The following is a 25,407-nucleotide window of genomic DNA, read 5'->3' as shown; positions in this document are numbered from 1 at the left end:
AATATATAACCTGAGTATACAATCTTAAAGGAGAAACAAAGGCAAATAAGAGGGGCAAGGATACTGAGAGGATGGACAAACCATAATTCCAGCAAAGGATCATAATTTAATACTGACAGGATAGGGGTCAAAATAAGGTGGTCAAGAGTAGGAAACATCAAAGTGTGGGGCAATACTCCAAAGGAGGGGGAATTACCCTAGCAAGGATAGAGATAATGCACCTGGAGTTTATGATACAATGGTATGTTAAAGTGATTGAAGCTCCAAGATTTTTCCTGGGCTTTTTAAAAACTCAAATTCCAGTCCTACTGGCAAGGAAGAAGTGGGAGGGACCAAAGTGGGTGTCTAGATTATTTGCAATAATCTCCTAATTACCTTAATTCCATTCTCATCAGACTGTACCACACACTAGCAGATTTTTTTTTCCCAAAAAAATCACCATGCTACCATCTTTAAGAGAACTGTAATGTTGACTTCAAGAGGAAGGCAAGGAGAGGTCATGCTATTGCAACTAGTAAGAGATGTCTCAACTCTCTTCCCATGCTGCATTTCTTTTCAATAAACTGACCCAGTTGAACGAAAAAAATGAGTCAAGACTTTCTGCTGATTCTCAGCTGCCAATTTCCCTCTATAATCCCAGTAGAAAGAGCCTTGGAAGGTAACAGCCATGCTATGCATCCATCACCACCATCCTTTCACCTTCTACACATTAAAGTACCAGACTCTTTTGAGTGGTTGTCAGACTCTCATCTGCACAATATTAGACTTCATATTATCCCCCTCAGTGGCAAGTCCCTGAAGATACACATAGTATATTAAGGTTAAACCTAAAATTTGAAGTTATGATAAAGAGATTAGCAGAGTCTGTTTCAAAATTTTGATAAGTTATTACTATGATATTGGGCCATAAATAGTAAATCCCTGGAGAATTTATTCAGTCTCAAAAGAGATGATTCATTAATTTTTACAAATGACTTTTCAGTTATCATTTCTAGTTTTTTTTTTTTAATTTCTCTCAGGCATTCTCCATTCTAGTCAAAGTGACCAAGTAAATGTACATAGCATGATTATAGCTGCCATCTAGGTGCTTTTACATAGGTTGTGCTCCCTATCTACCATGCACTCCCTCATCCCCTCTCTGCCTTCAGCAAGGCTTCTAACATCTCCAAGCATTCGGATGCCACCTCATATATAAACCCTTTTTCAATTTTGTCTAATTGGATAATATTCTCTTCCTCTTAAAATGATTTTGCATTTACTTGTCTGTATACATCTTCTAGATATAAGTAAAATATAAACTCTTTGAGGACAAATTATATTTTTTGTCTTTGCAAAAGTAGCAAAAAAAGTTAGGGTAACCTATACTGGTCATTTGCACTGGGCACTCCCTTTTTGTGATTGTTTATGTTTAATATGAAGATTATATATAATGAATAGATAATTAGAAAAAAATTGTTCCTTCAAATGTTAATTTGGTTTGGTTTCTCTACCTGGTAGAGGTAGTCATCTCCATCATGTTTACAGACAAAGTAACAAATTACTGTAATTCTGGATTTTCTTAATTATGCATATTACTAGGGTTTTCTATCCTTCCACATCTCCTGATGACCTAAAAGCAGAGCTAGAAAAGAACATTGAATACAGGGAGGAGCACCTGGAAAGGGCTATAAACTTTTTAAAGGATTTTTAATTTGTGTCAAGCTGAATAATGTTAAAGTATACTTGTGATTTACCTCAAATGTATGATTTAAGTGTAATTTGAATCCTGAAATTTCTTATAATTGCAATAAATAATTGTACACTTCTCATCATATGTAAGCAATTACTACAGTGGAAAGAATGGGTGCAATACAGTTGAAGTAGAGAAGAGTAAGAAATGTCATGAACCCAGATATGTAATCTTAGAAATAGAACTTGCTCTCATTCTATTTCTTTTTATTCTTGGGTATTGATAATAGGACACAAGCCCAAGACCAAAATCAAAGGGGAACACAGGTAAAAAAGAAGCTTTAGGATTTGGTGCTGCTCACTGAAATTCCTCATGTTAGCAAGCTCATTTTGAATAGACTTTTCTTTCCCACTCACCACCACCACCACCATAATATGCCCTCTTTGAAATTCTTGTACTCTGTGATATAAAAGTCCTAACTATCTAGCTAATTACCAAAGAACATTTAAAAATCACATTTTATAATTTTGGGAACATTACATGTCAAGAGAAAAAGTCTTGATAGCACCCCTTTGAATTTAACCCCTTAAAATTTCACTTATAGGCAAAGTCAGGCCTAGAATGACTTCACTAAATTCAAGGGATTCTGTAATACCACACTCATAACTCACAAACCTCTACTGAGGGATGAATTTTCAATAGTCAACTTGAAAACAGATTTAGGGCAAAGAAAAGGGTTTTACTGAAATAGCCTTGGAAGAGCTAGAAAATTCCTTCAACCTGCTCCTCTCTACAGCTTACCTTCATTCTGCATCTGAATTTTCTGTTCTTAACTTTCTTGGGCATAAAGTTTTCCACTGGACATGCCGTACTCCAAAATATCACTAAGGAAAACGGAAGCACAGTGGATACTAGTGCTGGACCTGGAATTTGGAAACTTCAAATTTGGATTTAGACACTTGTTAACTGTGTTACTCTAGTCAAGTCACTTAATCTGTTTGCCTTATTTTCCTCAACTATAAAATAGGAATTATATCATGTACTATGCAGGGTTGTTAGCAAGATAAAAAGAGAAAAATGAGATATTTATAATAGCACTTAACATAATGCTTATAAACATTAAATAAATGCTTCTTTTCTTTTCTTTGAGCATAGATAGGGTAAAAGAGGCATCCTCTTCCCCTCTGCTGAAGTCTTAAGACACATGGATAAAGGTAGAATTATTCCCTCTTTAGAGGGAAAGATAAAAAGCTCATATAAAAGATAAACTTTATACATCCTTTCAGACCTAGAACAAACTTACAACATTTTATAAAAGTTAAGAATCTGAATAGAATTGTGGAATGGTTAGCTCTTTGCAGACAGGATTAGAAGATCATACACATTACTCAGCTATATAAAGAATTTTTACCAAAATTCACTGTAAACAAATTCAAAAAAGATTAAGTACTCTAGACTATATAAATTTGCTGTCACAATAAAGATATGATAAAGAACATATGAATAATACGTAGAATTTATATAGCTCTTTAAAGTTTACAAAGTACTTACAAATTATCTCATTTGATTCTCACAAGGTAGGTGCAATTATCCAATTTATAACTGAAGAACTGAGGCAAAAGAAAGTTAAATGACTTAAAAGACCTGGGTTCATACAACTAGTAAATATGAACCTGGAATTTGTTTTCATCCATAAAAGAGCATGTATTTCAAAATATATGTTATATATAAATATATATATCAAAATATATATTATAATAAAAACCTAACTAAAGACAAAATAGAAATACTTAAAATAATAAAACTTTTTAATCCCAGTTTTGGATTATTAAAATTATAAAGTGGGTCTAAAAATATTACAAAAAACATTTACAAATTATACACTAACACAAATGATAAATATTTACAATAATATAAATTGCCCAGAAGAAAAAATAATCTAAATAACTCATATGAAAGAGAATTGAACAAACCACAAACTCTCCAAAGAAAAATCACTTACCATGACCAGTTGAATTTAAAAGCAGAACTCCGTTAAATAAATGTAGTTTTGCTGCTTAAGGGAGAGATAAAGCAGAGAAGAAAATAAATATAGGCCAGGATTTCTTAAACTTTTTTGTCATGCCATTGACAGTAGTATGGTGAAATCTAAGGTTCCTTTCTCAAGTTTTTAAATGCATAAAATAAATGCATAAGATTGCAAGGAATAAAAACACATTAACACCATTATCAAAATAAGATTATGTATACAAATATAAGAACCCTGCCAAAGACTAATATCTCTATTGGTGCAAAAATATTGAATAGCAAAGATCATATATAAAACAACATAATAGATTTATATACCATGAAACACTGGATCTATACCAAGAATTGTTGTTTTGGTTATTAGGAAAACTATAAACAAAATAGACCATATTAACATACGCATTATACATATTGTACACACAAACATTTGAGTGCACATAGACATTTTTAGACATTCATTTTGCTATGAGAGGAGGGGAAGGGGATATAGATTTGTGATTTCATTGATTCAGGTAATTCTTGGGGAAGCCAAAGCCATCTTTACTACTTAGTATGGCAAGTAGTCTATCTAAAACCAAGAATAAGACATTTCCAGTAAATTCAGGGTAAACTGGTTATCTGTTGCTACCACAATTACTTAACAGGTCTAAAAATTACTACACAGTAACACATTTTAAAAGAATATGAAATAGAGAAAACAAACATTATGCAGTAACACTTTATTTAAAAACCCTACAAACTTAAGTCAAATATCTTCCATCAAGTAGCAAGATGATATAAACTCATGTAAATTATGTTTTCTGAAAATTAGCAACAAAACTAAACAAGATAGAAAAATTCAATTTCAAATCAATATATAAAAGTGTGAATCTACCTACACAAAGGAATTGTGTGACAACTAAGCACTCTTCACAGAAATAAAGACAAAAGATTAGAAGAATTTTAAAAATTGGTATACTACCTAAAAAGCAGTAAAGTGAACTCCCCATCTTCCTTCCCCCCCCTGTACCTAGCAAACAGAACATGCTTTTAAAATATTTGTAGTATTATTTAATTTGTGGTTTAGTTTAACCTGTAAAATGGGACTGTACCACTGAAACAAAACCCTCTTCCAGTTATAACTGATTTCACCTTGAGTTAAAGTTAATGCCACTCCAAAACACACAAACTTTTCCACATTTCCTCAGTAATTTGAATTTCCTTGACTTAATAACCTAGGAATATTAGTATACATCAATCCTGGGCTCTCAAAATAAAGTTAACTCCTCTTAGTTCTGTATATGTAGAACAATGAAAAAAATTCAAACAGGGTCTTCTATGAGGCAGAAACCCAATAGACAAATTTAAGTTCTGTCACTAACTAGAATTAGTAACTAAGTAAAAACTCTGGCTTCAAGTCTCTCATGCTTTTTGAAGTAGTCTTGAATAATCAGTTCCAAGTTCTTTAAATCTTAGAGGAACAAGATTGCTAAAATCAGCAGTTTGCCAACTTTGCACTTTAGAAAAAATAAGCTGCAAGTGTTGTCATAAGTTGCTTATCATAGTTGAATAGACTTCAAGATTGTCTTAAGCAAGCACCACTCAGTTAATTTGCTTCTAACTACCAGTACCTAACACCACCCAACAAAAAGCAATTTGACCCCTGTAGTGGTGAAAAGATTCGAATCTCAAACTACAAAACTTGCAACCCAATCGATTAGGCAGAAAATACCAAATTACTAAATTTTGGCACACCAAAAAACAAGCAAGTAAAATGATTTTAGCAGCCCATTTTCAGAGACAAGTTTCTTTCCCAGTAAGTGCTAAGCAGCTCTCCGTAAGATGGCTGATGGTGGCTCTTAAAAGAGCCTTTGGGGGTTTCTAGAAAGAATTTGACCGCTAATTTACTTCTTTTTGGGCAACACCTTCTTAGGCTTAACAGCCTTTGACTTAGCAACCTTAGCCTTAGGTTTCACTGCCTTGGTCTTAGCTGGACTCTTGATTACTTTCTTGGGCTTGGCTGCTTTACTGGTCTTGGGACTCTTGACTGTTTTCTTGGCTCCTACCACTGCCGGTTTCTTTGCTTTTTTTGGAGTTTTCACGCTCTTGACAGTTGCTGACCCAGGAGCTTTCTTAGGCTTTTTAGCAGCAGGTTTCTTAGCTTTAACCGAAGGTGGCTTTTTGGCCTTGCTCTTGGTTTCACCTGGAGACACTTTCTTGTTGAGCCTGAAGGAGCCGGAAGCACCAGTGCCTTTGGTCTGCACCAAGGTGCCTTTGCTCACCAAGCTCTTCAAACCTAACTTGATCCGGCTGTTATTCTTCTCCACATCATAGCCACTGGCAGCAAGGATCTTCTTGAGAGCTGCGAGGGACACCCCATTTCGTTCAGTGGACCCGGCCACTGCTTTGGTTATAAGCTCTGATACCGGGGGACCTACAGCTTTAGGCCGCCCTCCTTTCTTGGCCTTCTTCGTGGGCGCTTTCTCTGCAGGTACTGGAGGTGGCGCAGTGGCTATCGTGGAACCAGGTTCCGCAGAAGCAGCAGGCGCAGTTTCCGACATAATTATACAACGTGGGCAAAAGTAGAAGTAAGAAACTAGATTTATGCGAACTAAATAGGAACGGCTTCGACCAGCGGTATATATAGGGCGGAGCTGCGCTGTGATTGGTGCGTTGCTTAGCCCGCTTGTGGGCCCTGTAGTCTCTGTTCTGACTTCTAAATTGTGTTTGTTACACATCAAAAAAAGCCCAAACTCAAAATATTCCGTATGTCAAATTGACCAGTTTTTATCAGGGAATCATCCCTGGACTCTCAGGCTTTACATACTTTTTCTTCTGTTAATAAATATAAAATATGACACCCAAAGCTCTCAAAAATACTTGCAACTTTGGGCACAATTCAATGTCAAGAAACCCAAGTTGCTCTTTTCATTATGAATTTAAAATAAATAGTTAAAGGGATAATGCTTGTGACCCGTTAGAGATGATTCTTTATGTGTCTGGCCTCTTAATTTATCTAAAAAACAAATTATCTGTATTTGAAGTTTTGCTAAAAATTTCTCTGTAGATGAAGGAAATAGCACAGGCTGCTTAGAGGGCAGTTTCTTTCTGTTAATTAGCATCAGTTCCTATTAACCTTGCATTTTTAAAAGTACTGATTAATTTGACCAAAAAAATTATTTCATATTTAGGCTCAAATACTTTTGTCTTCTTTGCAATTATGCTATTTTATTGTAAGGGCCCCTTTTCTATGAAGGACTGAGATCCTAACAAAGTAAAAATCAACATAATTAGTTGATTTGTGTATTTGGGGACAAAAAAAAAATACTCAACTCATCCAATGAGCATTGTGAATAAAGTGGATTTGAGGTAAGGAATTTTTTTTTAATAGGCAAGCTGTAGTAATAATAATATTCTGATCTTTGGGAAAGAGAAGCATCTAGAGAAAAGGAAGGCTGAGAAGGGCAAGCATAGTGATATGACTGATTGTACATTGAACTCTGAGGAGAGACCTACTTTCAACTTTGCCACTAATGAGAACTGTGTTCTCCATGTAAAAAGTGGAAAAAATTTATATTTGTTGAAATTAACAAAACTGAGTTGAATTGAACTAGTGGTTATGAGACCTTTTCTGAGCCTTTTAATATTCTTTTCCAGCTATAAAAATGCTCCATAGATAAACTGGTATCCAGAGAATGAGAATAGTAAAAAAAAAAAAAAAAAAAAAAGATATTTTTAAAAAAGGAAATAATCAAAAGCAAAGAAAATTTTATTTTATGTGTTTAGGAAAGTATTCTTCTAAGATAACAACCAGCTACAAAATGTGGATCTTAAAGTTAAGACTAAGTCTCCTTTGAAAATCATCTCTTCCTTCTGACATCTATTTGTTTTTGCTGTTGTTGTAATTTTAATGGCACTACCAGTCGCCCATGCTTAAGCCTGAAAAATCATTTTTTTCTTATCTCCTATATCTAATCTGTTCCCAATTTATACCAGATTTTTCAAAAGTCCTTGTTCTGGACCTTAATATTTCTAACTAAATTATCTTTGAATTTATATCTCTGAGAAAGAACAATTTCAAATTTATGAAACCTAAAACAAAACTTAATAACAAAAAATAGATTTTTTTTTTCAAATAAAACAAGATATATTGCCTGGCCATTTTCTACTCAAATATCATATAGTATAATGGTGGATATTCCTATCATTTTGCGAGGCAAAAAAATATTGTAGTATAAAACATTGAAATAAGCGGGTAAAACAAAAGTTGAAGTGATATTTGAAATCAGCAAAATATATGTGTGTGTATGTGTGCGCAAAAGAAAGAAAAAAGCAAAAAAAGTGCTTTTTTTATAAATTAAAATATACGTTATACTTTTTATACTTACCTTAATCGTAACTTCATTCTTCAAAAAATGAAGAAATCAACAAGAAGAAATGCTAATCTCTCTCATCCTCACCAATGAGAAAGTTTTCTACCCTCCCTAGAGATTGTGATAGTAGATAGAAACACCCTAGATTTGGAAAGGGTAAATTTCAGAGAATGAGTTTTCTGAAAAGATGCAAATGAATAAGGAATACATTTTATTTTATTTTATTTTTTTCCTGAGGCTGGGGTTAAGTGACTTGCCCAGGGTCACACAGCCAGGAAATGTTTGTTAAGTGTCTGAGACCAGATTTGAACTCCAGTCCTCCTGAATTCAAGACTGGTGCTCTATCCACCACGCCACCTAGCTGCCCCAGGAATACATTTTAAATTGGAATTTTAAACATGGAAGCAAGTGTAAATGATGGAGAATAAATATACAAATATAATACTTTATCTTGTTAATAAAGTTCATAATGAACTGAGCCTATTAAGGCTAAGGATCACAAAAAGGATAGATTTTTTGTTTTGTTTTTTTTTGGGGGGAGTTAGGGTATATTAGGGAGCAAAGAAGAATCAAAGACAGGAAGGTGGGAGATAATTTTTTTTTAAGTTGTGTCTGACTCTATATGACCCTTTTTGTAATTTTCTTGACAAAGGTAATGAAGTTGTCTTCCATTTGCTTTTCCAGCTCATTTTACAGATGAGGAAACTGAGGCAAACTGGGTTAAGTTATTTGACCAAGGTCACATGGCTAGTAAATATCTTAGGCCAAATTTGAACTCTGGTCCTCTTGACTCCAGGTCCAGTGCTCAAACCACTGAGTCAACCTTGAGAAATAATAGCTGAATAATAGCTGAGAAGGCATAATTGCTCAGAGTTGCTATATATTATTCATATATGTGAGAAACATAAAGGAGGAGTTTTAGACAAAAAAATAATAACAACATAATAGGGAGTTGATATCCTGGATAAGTGAAGAGAGAGTAAAAGCAAGCATCTAGCTCCTTTTTGGTGACTTTAAATTCCTGGCCCAGATGAATTACACTCTAGAACAGTGGTTCTCAAACTTCTTAAATTCCATGGCCAAATTTGAACTTCTTATCTTCTCTATTCCTTACCCCCAATTTATCCTTTCTTCCTAATTTCTATATTACTGTGAAAGGCACCACAATCCATCTTCCCAGTCACCGAGGCTTACAATGGAGGCATTATCTTCAACTCCTCACTCTCTCACACACCCTTAGACAATCCTTTGCCAATGACTGATTATACCTTCATAACTTTTTTTGTGTGTATCCCTTCTCTCCTTTGATACTTTCCCCACTCTGGTTCAGTCCCTCATCACCACCACCACCTACTGCACTAATCTGATATTTGGTCTCCCTATATTCTCCTCTATCATCCATTCAGATGTTAAAATGGTCTTCCTAAAGTTTAGGTCTGACCGGCTGCCCCTTCTTCCTCTCCCCCTCTCCTCGCTTATTAAACTTTAATGGCTCCCTATAATCTCCAGAATCAAATATAAAAACCTCTATTTGATATTCAAAGCCTTTTATAACCTGCCTCCTCCCATTTTTTTCAACCTATTACACTTTACACCCTCCCTACCACATACTCTATGATTCAGTGACACTGGCTGTCAACTCATACCAGAAATTCTCTCCCTCTTCATCTCTGTTAACTATCTCCAATTTATCCTGTGTATAACTTTGTATATACTGTGAACTCCATGTGACATCAGGAACTGTCTTTTTTCTCAGAGCTTAGCAGAGTGCCTGACACATAACAAATGCTTTATTGAGTCATTGAAAATTTAGTGTTCAAGTAAAAAAAAAAAAAAAAAAAAACTGCAAACAGACAGGAAAAATACCAAGGAATCATGATCAAGTTCTTCTTAAACTTGGTAATTACCACTATAAAGGAAGATCCTGAAATAGACTACTTTCAACCTACCTTTTTCAGCCCTAGAAAGATCCAACAGAAATATAAAGAGGGTAAAAAACTGAAGAAAAACTTCAAAGAGTTATCTATGACAAATCTCTGAAGATTATTCAATGGGAACAGGAAATCATATACATATTTTTTCAATTGTTTCATGCACATTTACAAAACTATTACTAATCTAACCTAATTTAACAAACAAATGCAGAAAAGCAGAAATATTTAGACATATTTTAAGATTACAATTCAATAAAAAATATTTCAATATAGGGTACCTGAAGAATTAAAATTAATTGGAGACTAAAGAATTTAATCCTAAGTAATTCATGGGTCAATAAATTATAAAAACATCAGAAAATTTCACCAAAGAAAATGACAAGACATATCAAACATATCAAAACTTGGATAGATGCATCTAAAACATTTCTTAAAGGGAAAATTCACTTCAAATACATTCCTCATCACAACAGAGAAATAACAGATCAATGAAATGGACATGAATTTAAAATATGCAGCTTAAAAATTCCCAACTATCAGATTAAAAATTCTGAAAATCAAAACATAAATTAACAATATTGAAAGGAAAACTCACTGTATAATTAATAATAATAGATCTTTCCTTAATATGGTTAATATTATCTAACTAAAAATCAAGATCCAACATTATATGTGATGGAGAATATTCAAATAATATATAGAATACAGAGAATAACACAAGGATAGCCATTGTTACAATTATTATTTGACATAAGGACACACATCAAAACCATAACAATAACACATGAAAAATAAATTGCGGGAATAAGCATTTGTACAGAGAAAACAAAGCTGTTGCTTTTAAATAAAATAGAATAGTTTTTCTAGCAAACCTTTAAGTCAATTAAAAATTCAGCAAAATTGCAGGATATAAAATTAATCACTACAAATCATTCTTTCTGTGTATTGCAAAAACATTTTTTTTAATTGATTAGGACTTGATAATTACCCTCAGAATAATTACAGAATGTAGAAAATATTCAAATACCTTCCTACCAACACATATACTTGACCTATCTGAATACAAACATAAAACACTCTTTAGAAAAATAGATGGAACCAACTAATTGGAAAAAATTAATCAAAGTTTGGCTGTAATGCCAGAAAAACTGAAGCAAGCCAGAGATTGGTTTTTAATCTTTTAATTGTGGACAGTTTGGCTAGCTGACCAAATCAAACTCACGTTCAAAAATCATTCGGTCTAGAGTGACTGAGGAATAGCGTTTATATAGGATACGGAAACAAAAAGAATGCAGTTAGATCATCAGGCAGCTGTTATGCAAAAAAAAAAAAAATATATATATATTTCTCACAGCCTAAAGCAAGAACCAGATGCACACAATGATGGGAATGGGTTTGGGATGTATACAATAGTGGAGCAACAGGATGCATGCAATGATGGGAATGGGCTTAAGGGGACTTCCAGTGTCAATATTTTAGGGGTATAATAACTGATCTTATCTGTAGAAGCACCTCACAGGTGTGATGCCCAAATAAGCAGAACAGAAATAGGCAAAGTCGCTCCGTGATCATGCTTGTCACTTTGATCTAATGTATGAGGCTAAGTTGAGGTTCTCATGAGAAACTTATAAGTGATGGGGGTGTGAATTAACACTCTGATATTCTGTCTCCTTTGAATCCTGACCTCCTCAGACTCCAGAGTCTATGAGAGCATATCATCCTGACTGGGCCATTTCTAAGGCAAATCACCTCCACTGATAGCCAGATCTCCATTCAAATTCAGACTTAAAAACCTTCAAAGTAATTTCATGTGGGAGATCCTGGTCTGATCAGCTCAAACTGCCCCAGCCCCCGCCAAGATCTGTTCATATAATAGGTTTCTGTTTACTCATTTCTTTGCAGAATATCCAAAGTATTAGCTACCAGAACCCTGCCTACTGAGAAAACATTACCTTCTCAGTGCCAGCCTCCATTTCCCTATTAAGACTTTGCTACTGAAGAAGTCAGTTTTTCTAGCAAAGCTGACTTCTCATCAAACAATAAACTTCCATTTTTGCCACCTAAAACTCTTCGGGTTCATGAATTTTTTCATGAAGGAACTGTGTCGACCAAAAGGGGATTTACATAACTTTCTGACTGCCATTAGAACCTCATCACAAGGTCCTTATTCAGCATGGCCATAACAATATCATAAAAGTATTACCTAAAATAATTTATTTAATGCCATTCCAACTAAATTAATAAAGGATACTCTATAGAGCTAGAAAAAAAATAAAAACAAAACACAAGGATAAGATTAAGGGAATGCAGAGCCAACATAAAGTTAGCAGGAAGAAGCAGGACTCCTCAGGACTCAAATATGTGTGTATAGACATATACACACATAAAAACACACATTCATGAACATTTATGTACACACACATACATAACATAACATGCAATTTATCTTCCACTCATGTATCAAATAAATCTTCCTAAAGCACAACTTTGACCACTTCATGAACCCCTTCCCCATTAAATAAACTCTGGTGGCTCTCTATTTTTCCAAGATCAAATATAAAATTGTATTTGGTTTTTAAAGCCCTTCAAAACCTAGCCCCTCCTACATTTCCAGTCTTCTTATATCTTATTCATTCCCATGTACTCTGCAAATCCAATAACATAGTACTCTTGCTGTTACTTGACCTACTAATAACCTATGTATGTAAAGCACATACAATGGGGGTCATACAATAAAGAAAAACAACTGCAGAGAACTTAAATTCTATCGGAAATATTATTGGGTAAGTTTCTGCTTAGTTGAGTATTCAAAGATGTTATTAATATAGAAAACTTTTTCAGTGTTAAAGTATGCTTTTTTTTTTAGCTTAACAAGATTGCTTTTTCAACTACAATCAATGCCTTTTAAGTATATTTGTTCTTCAGTTTATATTTCCTAAACATGAAAGAACAAAATTAAATTGGTATTTGTCATTTGTTATACATTAAAATAGTCAATATATGTGCGATTATGTTCAAACAATCCAGCAGATGAGCAACACATTAGACTCAAACTGAAGTTCCTTTTGTCCAAAAGAACAAATTACAAATTTAAGATAATTGGATATTCATTAAATTATTTAATGATCCAAAAATTCACCACAGTTAGCTATAAAGCTACTATATTATCCTCATACCTAAAGTACTCTTTGAAAATGTCTAAAGAGCCATTTTCTAATAGTAAAGAAATATGAGCAAACAATTCTCAAAAGAATAGGAACCATATGAAAAATGTCCCAAATATTAATAAAAATTGAAATGCAAATCACAAAAATTCTGAAATTTCACTTTACAAAGTTGGCAAACTGGCAACTCTCCCAAAAAATGGCAATAGGCATTGGAGGGGTTGGGGAAAGATAGACACACACACTAATACATTGTTGGAAGAGTTATGAGATGGTACAATCTTTTTTTGGAAAGCAATTTGGAATTATGCATTTAAAATAACAAAAATATTCATACCTTTTGAATCAGACTCTGTTACTGGGCTTATATCCCAATAAACCCATAAAAAAAAAATCCGCATATATACCAAAATACTTAAATTTAGCATTTTTTGGTGATAGCAAAAAAAAAGAAAGAAAGAAAATGGATGCTTATCAACTGAGAAATGCTGTTAATTTTAGTCCAAAATGTGTGATGAATAAAAAAAAAGCATGAGGGGCAGGCTAGGTGGTGCAGGAGATCTAGTACCAGTCCTGAAGTCAGAAGGACCTGAATTCAAATTTAACCTCAAACACTTAATACTGACTAGTTGTGTAACCTTGGGTAAAATCACTTAACCCCAAATGCGGAAGGAAGGAAGGAAGGAAGGAAGGAAGGAAGGAAGGAAGGAAGGAAGGAAGGAAGGAAGGAAGGAAGGAAGGGAATGAGGGAGGGAATGAGGGAGGGAAGGAGGAAGGGAGGGAGGGAGGGAGGATGGGAGGGAAGGAGGGAGGGAGGGAGGGAAACCCCACTGAGAGCTATAAAGCCCAAACCAAAGCAACTGCTTCCACCAGCTCCCCCAGAACTAGGACCACCAAGACATGTTAAAAGGGGAATTCCATGTCTGTATGGGAACATGAGCAAGCTTTCTTATACTCCTAATAATTTTCTTTACCAGTTTCCCATTGCATTTTGCATGCACCAGGTAGACAGATTTAATTTTCCACAAACTTCCCCTTCCTCTGCTAATAGGTAGTCTAAGACTAATCTATGCTAGAAGACTGCCTCTCTTGTCTGGGTGCCTTGGTCGCCTACCAATCTAGGGCCTTTGCAGTCTGGTTAGTGACAATTTCTACCACTTTATCTACTACTATATCTCCAATTACCATCCTGGGCCTATGTTGAAGATCCATTCTTTGATTATTCTCTCAGGCCAGGAATATCCCCATCCATTAGCATCCCTGGCTTGAGTGAGGGAAGTGTCAATGCTTTGTTTTTCTCTATCCAGATCATTATAGAGCTGAACCTCCAAATAACTTTTCCCAGAACTGGGCAGAAAGAAAAATTTAGGTCTGATTAAACAAATACAACACCATTCCAATTAAGGGGGAGGTGGGTGTCGGCAGTCTGCCCACAAATCTAATAGTGCCCTTTCAAGGCAGGGTTCCCTTTTCGATAGATTGATGTTCTGTTGATACTGCAGATACCTATCTCCTAGAAGACCATCCACACATATATATGAGCTTCTATGATATTGGCATCTCCGTAAATAGGCATTTCTCAACATGGGTGACTACCTATATTAGTCTCCAGACTCCAGAACGCATCAAAGTACCCAGACCAAATTTTATTTTTCCAGGCCCAATCATAACTGGGAAGGTTAAATGTCTCTTTGTTGTTGTTCTTCATTCAGACTGCTATTCAGATTCCTTCATAATCTTCTGCCGCATTCACCCCCAGCTCATATGAACAGCTTTCTAAAAGTCTTGTCTTATCATTTTGACATGAGATTCATGTACTATTATCACACTGTACATGAGTACTATTCCATATATTTCAGTACCTAGTACAGTTAATTTGGCTATTTCCAGTACTTACAGAGTAGGTCCAATCACACAACTTTCACCTAGCCACCTTCTTTCCCCTGTCCGATTCAGGCAGTATTTACCTGGGACTGATTTGGTCATTGTCCACTGATGTTCCTCCCAGTCTGACCAAAAACTGGTCTCATCATGTACATCTGACTTATTGCTTGGATTTAAAGGCACGGCTACCCAGGGCCATTGCTCAAACTGTTGGGGTCCTCTACACATCCAGCAATCCCTGATATGGAAAGTATCAGCAACAGTCTGTATCAAACTCTGAAAACTATTCTCTTTCCTCAAAAAAGGATTAGAAGTGGGGGTCATGAAAGTGAATAGCAGGAGCAACATTAGGCATAAAAGGGACAATTCAACTTTAGGTTTGATTTTGATCCCATTGTCCTGAGGAGTCCATCAGATAGCAGCAAATAGAGCAGTCACCGTCTAGAACAAACAAAAAAAGTTCCCCAAAATATAAAGCACAATAGAAATCTATATACAGAATTCATTAATTGCCTTCCCCGAGTTAGTAACTTCTTAAACTTCAAGTCCAATTTTAAATCCTCTGCAAATTCAGATATTACGGTCCATTCCTTTGGAGCATCCACAGGTCCTTTGACTGGGGTGTGATGACTCCAACCGAGCTTCCATGTCCTTAAAACAGTATCTAAGGTCAGAAGAACTTGGAATGGTCCCTCCCAATCTTTCCATGTCTGGATCAGGACCTAGTCACCAGGCTTGAACCTGTGTACTGTAAATCCTAGAGGAGGGGTCTTTTAAGTTGCATTTCATGTAAATGTTTCAGCAAAGCAGATACATTATGTCTTATGAACAGATCTTTAGTTTCCACTATTGGATCTAGCAACTCCCTACAATTCCCTAGATATGAATGTCCATATAACAGTTGCTTGGGTTATGATATCCTGATATCCCTGCAGGGTTTCTAATTCTTAAAAGGGCCAGGGGAAGGCACTTAGTCCAGGGCAACTGTGTTTCTAAAGTTAGGTTAGTGATCTGTCTCTTGATTTCTTGATTCATTTTTTCGACCTTGCCTGAAAAGGGAGGATTACAGGGGGTGTGAAGCTCCCAAGAGATTTCTAAGGCTTGGGCCAGGGACTGGAGTATTCTAGCAGCAAAGTGCTGTGTTCCAGGAGCATCTTGCTAACCAATGATGCAGTAGCCTGTGATAAGGGAAAAGCCTCTACCCATGAGGTCAGTTGGTCCACTACAACCAATAAGTATTTGAGATGGCCTACAAGTTGTTGCTAGGTGAAGTCCACCTAGATACTTTGGAATGGCCTGACCCCTGGGGCGTCTTCCTCCTTGTGGGGCTCTGCATTGGGCAGTCTTATTTGTTTTTCAACAAATGAGGCAGCCTCCACCAATTGCCATGCCAGGATATATAATCCTGGTGAGACAAATCTAGTCAACACCACATCACACAGGTTTTGGACATCCCAGTGATTCCGTTGGTGTAAATATTGGAGGACATGTCTTATACCAGCTTTGGTCAGTACTTCTCAACCATCTGGGAAAAGCCAATGCTCATCGGTCGTTTCCTGAGCACCGAGGTCTTGAACCTTCAGTTTTTCTTCTGGAGTGAAGGATGGTGGAGGCAGACTTAAGAGGAATGGCAGGAATTAAAACTAGCACTTTCTCTGATTGTTCAGATTCTCCTTCCTCTGCCTGCCTTGTTTCCTCATCAGCTAAGCAATTGCCCCAGGCCTCAAAAGTATCCCTGTTTGGTGACCTCTGACATACACAATTGCAATTGTTTTTGTAACAATAAATTAGCCAATACTTCAATTATCAAGGTGGCATGAGCCAGCCCTTCTCCTTTACTATTTACCATCCCCCTTTCTTTCCATATTTTCCCAAATATATGTGCCACCCCCCCCCCCCAACAATATTTGGAGTCTGTGTATATGGATCCTCTTTTATCAGCTAATAGCTTTAATGTCTGATTGAGAACGTCTAGTTCACAGGTTTGAGCAGACCATCCCCTGGGTAGGGAACTGGCCTAAATCAAGGAATTATGGTCCCCATCTATTATAGCAAATTGGTTCAGCCTCTTCCTTTCCACTACTCTAGAGGAACCATCTATGAACCAATTTACTCCTTCCAGCAGCAGGGACTCCTGCAAATCTTCCCTCATCTTAGTCTGGTAATCTATAATATCTAAACAGCAATGCTCTAAATTTATGGCCTTCTCCAGAGAAGCAAACAGGAAATCGTCAGGATTTAGATTATGATCCTAGGATAAGACTAAATCATCCTTTTCCAACATATTCAAAATCATTGAATCAGCCATTTCCCTGCTTTCTGATTCAAGATTGCCTGGACCTGATGAGGTACACTCACAATTAAGCAGCCCCCAAAAGTGATCTTTCTACTTTCTTCTACTAGGAAGGCAGTGGCTGCCACCACCTGTATACAGATCGGCCATTCCTTGGCCACTGGATTCAAGATTTTTGACAGAAAGGCCACTGGATATCTCTGCCGTCCTCTCATTTGTGCCAGGACTCCCAGTGCCATTCCCTTTTCTGTATTTACAAATAAATGGAAAGGTTTCTCCAATGAGGGCAACATGAGTACAGGGGATAAAACCAAAACCTTTTTCAACTGTTCAAAATTCCGTTCACTCCAGGTCCCACTGGACTCATTCTGGCCTGCCTTCCAACAAATGGTTATATAACGGTTTGATCAGGACAGCATACGCATCAATCCAATTTCTACAGTATTCCACTAGAGACACAGTAACTTCTGTAGTTCCCTCTTTGTCTCAGGCCTGGCCATTTGAACCATCCCAACTATCTGTGATGGATCCAACCTCGTTTTCCCTTCACTTTTCACTTGCAAGTATTTCACTTCTCTTTCGGCAAATTGTAATTTATCCTGTGAAACCCTAAGCCCTTGTGATCCCAAATAATTCAGGCGTTCAATAGTCACTTGGCTGACTATCTCCTGCTTCTGCCCTGTGATGAGTAGATCATAGACATAGTGAAGGTCTTTAATCCCACTAGATGGATCAAAGCCCTCCAATATTCCTTCTAAAACGTGTCCAAATAAATTTGGGGACTCTGTACACCCTTGTGGCAGGACACACCATCTCTATAGTTGTTTCCTTCCTATGTGGGAACGTGTGGGATCCTCCCACTCAAAAGTGAAAATGTCCCTACTTGTTTCATCCAAGGGACAACTCCAGAATGCATATTTCAAGTCCATTATACTAAATCATGCACTATTCTCTGGTATCCTTTCCAGTACAGTATATAGGTCAGGAACCACTGGGTGAGAGGATAGCATTGTCTTATTTATTTCTCTCAAATCTTGTATCATCCTTTATGTCCCATCCTTCTTTCTAGCTAGGAGGATAGGAGTATTAATAGGTGAAATGCAAGCCTCTATGAGCCCTGTTGTCAATAACCCCTTGATCACTAGTTTGAAACCCCTTCTTCCTTCCATTGGGATTGAGTATTGTCTAATCCTTACTATTATCATTGGATCCTTAACTTAATCTTTATGGGGGGGGGGAATTTGTAAAGTGTCTGGATTATTTGGGCTAGCCCAGACTTAGGGATCAATCCATTCCTTCTCAATTTCTTTCATTACATATGTCTGGATTGGTACAATTAGAGTGACTCAAGGTATCAGACTGATAAACAATTTGGTTATCAAGTCTCTGTCCAACAAATTTACTTGTGTCTCAGGAACCAGAAGTAGTTCCTAGTAGAATCCTAAGACTGACTCCTTGGTATTCTAATTCCAGTACTCTAGTCAGAGGGACAGGGAACTTTTCTCCCTTGACCCCTGATACCATCAAAATTTCTGATGACAAGTGCCCTGAGGTAGTTGGGTTATTGAGGTTGGGTTGCTCCTGAGTCGACTAAAAATACCATCTCCTCCCCATTAGGTCCCACCCTTAAATTTGTCAAGGGCTCTGGGTGGGATTTCTCCAAGAACCCCCAACATCCCTGAATAAGAAATTTAAAATTTCATATTAGGATTATAAACTCAAATCTAACAGGCCTGAGCTTCCAAATTATGGGAACTTGACTGTTCCATGAACTCTGTATATTTTTGACACTAGATGCTGGGAACTAGCCACTCCTAGAGATGTTTGTGCTCCAGAGAAGAGTGGCTCCCTCCCTGGGCATAGACAATTAATAAAGAACTGTTAAGATACAGACGATATGGAACGAGTCAGCTAGTGAAGCCCTCCCGTACCCGGCACCTGCACAGATGTATGTGCCAAACCCTTATGTAATTTTTTGGCAAAAATCCTTCTTTGTCTAAAGAGGGTATATAAGGTTGAGTGTCCTATACCTCCACTGAGTCTCATCCATGGGGAGGATGCTTCGCCTGGAAAAATCTTTACACAACTCAAGTTGAGAAGGCTGAAAAAGAGGGGCTCCCAGCCATTTGATGATCTTGTGGGTTCCCTTGAGTTGGTGATGTTTTCTCTTCCTCTATTTGCTATAACTGTCATATTGTTAATTGTTCATATTTCTATTTGGTTTTTTATGCAAATCTAAACTATCTATACTTTGTCTTATTTGATTAAAACTTTTTACTTTTACTTTTTAACTGAGCTTGAGAGCGTCATTTATAGGAGCGAATCCGAACTTTTCTTTAAAATCACAATACAATCCCTAATCTTCAAGCTCCATGAGGGAGCAAATCCTTTGTTCCTCTTTCTGTTGAGGGCAGTTTCTTGACAAATGTCCTTTTTTTCCACAAGTACAAGTGAGGGGTCCCCTCTGCCGACCCTTCCCATTTGTCCAACAGGGGTTCTGACCCATTCCCCGATCCCTATCACTCATGTTCCAGAGAGCTGCCCTTGATTTCTTCCCTGCGGGCCTCTGGTTTGGTTTTTAGTGTACTCCATGGCTTTCTGAACTGCCTGTACAAATATCTTAGCCTTCTCTGTTTCTCATCATCTCTTCTCACAAAAACCTTTGCTTCTTTTAGGAGGTCCCCAAGGGTTTCCTATTCCATCCCTCTATCTTATGTAGCTTTTTACTAATGCCCCGCCAGGCATTGGTGACTAAATGGACTTTTAACATAATTTCAGTAACAGGATCTCAGGGTCTAGCCCCAAGAATTTTCTAATGGCATTCCTCGGGTTTTCTAAGAACTTATCCCAACCTGGGTCTTGCAAGGGAAACTTCTGTTCAGCTGGCACAACCTTGGCAGTGGATGGGTGTCACTGTTCCCATTCCATTATAGCTGCCCACTGGACAAATGCCCTTTCTTCCTGAGTGAACATGTTCATAATGTGCATCAGTTCTTTCCAGGAGTAAAGGCTAGATTCCCAAAACTGATCCAATTGTTCAGACACCCGCATAGGGCCCTCCTGGGGCTTCAGGTCTTAAAGTGCCTGACCCCTGCTCTGGTCACAGGGGCATTAACATAACCAATTTGACCCATCCCTACTGGAACCTCTCAAAGAAGGTACATGTTAGTTTTGGAACCGTACTTGTTAGAGAGGAGGAAATTCTCTAAATCCTTCCTCAATTGCTGAACCTCTCTGCAAGGACCCATAAGGTGACAGTTTGCTTGCATCTGGGGTCCCTAAATCTATAAGAGAGATGCCACTAGATCTCGGAGGGGCGGAAGGAGACTCTGCTGGCACTGCCTTATGTGGAGGCACACAAGGTTGTGGAAGGACAAGAAAAGGGTCCCAGAGGGTGTGGTGGGACCAGTTCCTGTTCCTTCCCTTTCACCTTTGAGATAGGAACAGTTGGTCTGGGAGCCAGAGGCTTGCCTACATAATTTCCTCTGGGTTCAGGGTCCTTCTCATTAACATATAAATTCAGCTGTTGGTACAACCAATCCTCGGAGGAGCCCTACTTCGGGCCAGATTGTCCCTCCACTAATATTTTTGTCACCCCATACAAAACAACAATACTTAAAATCATCATCTTCTTGTCCTTTCCCTTACGTTCTGGCAATTCCCAATTCTGAAACCCGTTACCTAAAAGGACTCTCTGCTGGTATATTCGGGTTTCTTTCTTGTGCTCAGGGCTTGGACTGCTCTTTGCCCATTTTTGAGGGCTGTCGCCAGGCACATCCAAGTGCAGGACTGAACAAATTATTCTAGCCTTGCTAGATTACCAGCCGGGGTAGTCCCACCAGAAGTCACCTGGAGCGTTCAGAGGCAGTTCTTTCCTTTGGAGTCCACAATCCACCCAATTTAGATTGGGAGCCCTCACCGGTCTAAGTCTAAGACTCCCGAAATTGACCCCCAGACCTTCTTGAGTGCTTACCTCCTGGCTATGCGCGCACAAGTTGCCTGACCGCAAATCACCTTCTACAGACAGCGAGTCGGCTTTCGCTTTCTTCAGAACTTCTGGAGACGTAACACCCTTCATCTCGGCTCCACCGAGTTCCTCCGCTTTGGACTATTTTCTTCATTATTCGGAGGTGTCTCCAGGTGCAAAGTTTATTTCGGTTCTCCCGAGAAGCAGGGCGATCCTTTCACCAGAGGATCTCAACAGGGAGGCCACGAACAGAGAAGCAGAGTTATAAAGCTGAAAACCGCAAGACTTCCCCCCATCTCTCACCCTTGATTTCTAAGCTAACTGGTTACAGGCGCCAAGATTCCCTTATTTGGAATATTTGATTTATTCTTACTTGCCTATTGCTGAGCCGGCATTAAGCAAGTCAGAAAATTCCCATACATCCTGGAATTTTTGACTGCTTATCGCTGAACAGGCTTTAAGTCAGACTTTCACACATCCTGGTATTCCCAACTGCCGACTTTTGAGAAATGAAAACTTAGGCCTAAGGTTTGAACTACCCTAGCTAACAGTCCCACTCACAACTAATTGTTCCCCAACCTTGTAGAGAGGAAAAAAATTTTTTTTAAGATTCTTAATGTGTTGCAGTTTAGCGTCGCCTGAAACGCGTATTTAAGTTTTGCTTTATGGCTTTTTTCCTTTTGGGAGGAGGGCAAGACCTGTCCTAGATTAGAGACCTAACTTGAATATCAAGCAAGGTTGCGTACACACCATGTGCAGATTTGAATATTACAGCAATTTTGTGAAAACGATGGTGGCTCTTAAAAGAGCCTTTGGGTTCGGTACAAAAAGCTTGTCTACTTGGAGCTAGTGTATTTGGTAACAGCCTTAGTGCCTTCAGACACGGCGTGTTTGGCTAGCTCCCCGGGCAGCAGCAGGCGTACTGCAGTCTGAATCTCCCGGGACGTGATGGTGGAGCGTTTATTGTAATGCGCCAGGCGGGACGCCTCTCCAGCGATCCGCTCAAAAATGTCGTTGACGAAAGAGTTCATAATGCCCATAGCTTTAGAGGAAATACCAGTATCAGGATGAACCTGCTTCAAAACTTTGTATACGTAGATAGAATAACTTTCCTTTCGACTGCGCTTACGTTTCTTTCCATCTTTCTTCTGCGCTTTAGTCACAGCCTTTTTTGAACCCTTTTTAGGGGCTGGAGCGGATTTGGAAGGTTCGGGCATTCTTAAGAACAAGCTTTGCAGAGAGTAATGAGAAGCAGACGGTTCCTTCTATTTATAGGCCCAATATGCAAATAAGGACTCAAGAGCCGGTTCTTTCTCATTGGCAAAACAGTAAAGATGACGTCATAAACCAGAAATCGTATGTAAATAAGCAGATTTGGATTCTACTTTCTTATTGGCTGCTTGGTATACATTGCCGGGTAACCAATCAGCTGCTCCAGGTTACTGTTGGAAAACCTATAAAAGTGCCGTCACTGACACACTTTCTGACCAGGCAGTTTCTCAGCTTTGTTTTTTGTTGTCTCCTAATTCAACTTACGATGTCTGGTCGCGGCAAACAAGGGGGAAAGGCTCGCGCTAAAGCCAAGTCGAGATCCTCTAGAGCAGGCCTCCAGTTTCCAGTAGGTCGAGTACATCGTTTGCTGCGTAAAGGTAACTATGCCGAAAGGGTCGGGGCTGGGGCGCCAGTCTATTTGGCTGCTGTTCTGGAGTATCTGACAGCCGAAATCTTGGAGCTGGCAGGTAATGCTGCTCGGGACAACAAGAAAACTCGTATAATTCCCCGTCACCTTCAGTTGGCTATCCGTAACGACGAAGAGCTCAACAAGTTATTGGGCAAAGTAACCATTGCTCAGGGCGGTGTTTTGCCCAACATTCAGGCTGTACTTTTGCCAAAGAAGACAGAGAGTCATCATAAAACCAAAAGCAAGTAAAAAATACCTGGGCTCGAGGGCCCGGGAGAAATTTCCAAAAAACAAAGGCTCTTTTAAGAGCCGCTTCACAATTTCAGGGAGAGCTTTTCACTGCTGGGATGAAAGTGGATTCGGGGAATATTGTAGCCTGAATATTTTTCAGACCAAAGCATTTGTGTCGTTTTGGGTTGTTAGTGGTAATGCTAAAATTTTCCACGTTCTCCTTTGCATTAGAAACTTCAAGGAAATTACATGTAGTCTGGTCTGAGAAATCGTTAAGAAGGTGAGGAAAGGGCACGAAAGTTACTTCCAAGTTGGACATTAAAAGTGCAGGTAGATAAATGAATAGAAACAAAGGTGTTTAAAAAAGACAGGTGAGTGTATGTTATGTACTAGGAAGGCATAAAATGGTAAGTTTGAAAATATAGAGAACATAAGGGGAAGTAACAGGAAATAAAATAGGATAATTAGGGTGTCATAAGGTTATGGTGAACCTTAAATTCCGGGCAAAGGTACTACTAAAAATTTCGAAGTTACTGAGCAGAATGATTACTCAGGCAGCAAGGATAAGACCTGGATATTGGAACAGGAAAAGTGGAGTTAAGACTTTGAAGTTGTCAAGGGGATAACAAATTCTCTTAGGGTGATTAACAGTAGGGATAGTCGAGACAGGGACATAAAACAAGGTCTGGAAACTGGGAGTTAAAGACTAAAGTCAAGTATAGCCTCCCCACTTAACTAATATGAGCTGTCAATTTTTATAACTATCACAGAAAGACAGTGACATCAGGAAGGAAAGTGGGCTAAACATATAATGCATCAAATCAATGATATGTTAGAAGTGAGACTATTGGGATATTCAAATATGGAAAACTACACAAATGAGATGCTGTGTCTAGAGTTCTGAAGAAAGGCCAGGACTAGAGATAATTTATTATCTAAATAGAAATGGTCATTGAAACTTAAGGAGTGAATGAAATTGTCAAGAAAGTGGGTATAGGTAAAGAGTAAGTAGAAATCGATTTTAAGTTGAAAAAAAGAGGATTGAGTAGGAAATAAACTAGTGCTTGTGTCTTTGTAGCATTTTACCCTTTCTTTTGTAGCCTTCCTTTAGGAAGCCAAGTAGAATGGCTGAAAAAATACCATTTATTTGAGGCATTAAGTTATTAACGACCTTCAGACAATAGAATGGTGGGGGATACAAGAACAATTGCAAGTTATAAAATCCTGCAAATTTCCTTGGTACAATTTTTTCTGCTCAACTCCCTGTCAGCTTTAGAAATGAGATCTGTCCTTGGAAAGCTAAGAATAATATGCTCATTCATATTTATCTCTCAAACAGATCTCTGCAATAACTGGGTCAATAACCTGAGTTGAGATCTAGGTGTCTTCATTTTTAAGTCAATTAAAAATTATTTACAAAGTTCATCTGGAAGAACAAGAGGTCAAGAAGTTCAAGAGGGAATTAATGAAAAAAAAAAATTAAAAAGAAGATAGCCTAGCTGTACCAGACCTAAAACTATTATAAAAGCAGCAGCCATCAAAACCATTTGGTACTGGCTGATCAGTGGAATAGGTTAGGTTCACAAAACAATAAAAATAACTATAAAATATAGAACAGTAATATTCATATACCATAACTTATCTCCAATTGATGGGCATCCATCCACTCAGTTTCCAGTTTCTTGTCAATACAAAAAGGGCTGTCACAACCATTTTTGCACATATGGGTCCCTTTCCTTTCTTTAAGATCTCTTTGGGATATAAGCCCAGAAGAAACACTGCTGGATCAAAACAGAGTTTTATAGCCCTTTGAGCATAGTTCCAAATTGCTCTCCAAAATGATTGGATCTGTTCACAACTCCATCCAGTTTTTCCACAGACCCTCCAACAATCATCATCATCTTTTCCTGTCATTTTTGCTAATCTGAGAGGTGTATAGTGGTACCTGAGAATTGCCTTAACTTGCATTTCTCTGATCAGTAGTTATTTAGAGCTTTTTCTAAATGGCTAGAAATGGTTTCAATTTCTTCACCTAAAAATTGTCTGTTTATATCCTTTGACCATTTATCAATTGGAGAATGGCTTGAATTATGAATTTGAGTCAATTCTCTATATATTTCAGAAATGAAAGCTTTATCAGAACTTTGAATGAAATTCCTCTCCCCTCCCCCCCCAGTTTACTGCTTTCCTTCTAACTTGTCTAC

General features: G+C 37.7%; 3 protein-coding genes across 3 annotated transcripts; 1 reads left to right on the top strand and 2 right to left on the bottom strand.

Moving 5' to 3' along the window:
- Positions 1 to 4,404: 4,404 nt before the first annotated feature.
- LOC141566852 (histone H1.3-like) lies at positions 4,405 to 6,284 on the bottom strand. The gene has a single exon (XM_074311974.1). It carries the CDS (start codon positions 6,235 to 6,237, stop codon positions 5,581 to 5,583), a length of 657 nt encoding a protein of 218 aa, XP_074168075.1. The 5' UTR covers positions 6,238 to 6,284; the 3' UTR covers positions 4,405 to 5,580.
- A 15,801-nt stretch (positions 6,285 to 22,085) lies between these two features.
- LOC141566868 (histone H2B type 1-B) lies at positions 22,086 to 22,549 on the bottom strand. Its single transcript, XM_074311993.1, has one exon. The coding sequence runs from the start codon at positions 22,506 to 22,508 to the stop codon at positions 22,128 to 22,130; it is 381 nt and encodes a 126-aa protein (XP_074168094.1). The 5' UTR covers positions 22,509 to 22,549; the 3' UTR covers positions 22,086 to 22,127.
- A 219-nt stretch (positions 22,550 to 22,768) lies between these two features.
- On the top strand, positions 22,769 to 23,289 carry LOC141566859 (histone H2A type 1-J). Its single transcript, XM_074311982.1, has one exon. It carries the CDS (start codon positions 22,829 to 22,831, stop codon positions 23,219 to 23,221), a length of 393 nt encoding a protein of 130 aa, XP_074168083.1. The 5' UTR covers positions 22,769 to 22,828; the 3' UTR covers positions 23,222 to 23,289.
- The last annotated feature ends 2,118 nt before the right edge of the window (positions 23,290 to 25,407 follow it).

This window comes from Sminthopsis crassicaudata, chromosome 4 (assembly GCF_048593235.1).
Source record: "Sminthopsis crassicaudata isolate SCR6 chromosome 4, ASM4859323v1, whole genome shotgun sequence".
NCBI lineage: Eukaryota > Metazoa > Chordata > Mammalia > Dasyuromorphia > Dasyuridae > Sminthopsis > Sminthopsis crassicaudata.
The sequence above is the reverse complement of the archived record's forward strand: the minus strand, read 5'-3'. Positions and strand labels throughout refer to the sequence as shown.

Coding starts and splice junctions, on each gene's coding strand:
- LOC141566852 (XM_074311974.1), bottom strand. CDS start 6,237: ATGTCGGAAACTGCGCCTGCTGCTTCTGCGGAACCTGGTTCCACGATA.
- LOC141566868 (XM_074311993.1), bottom strand. CDS start 22,508: ATGCCCGAACCTTCCAAATCCGCTCCAGCCCCTAAAAAGGGTTCAAAA.
- LOC141566859 (XM_074311982.1), top strand. CDS start 22,829: ATGTCTGGTCGCGGCAAACAAGGGGGAAAGGCTCGCGCTAAAGCCAAG.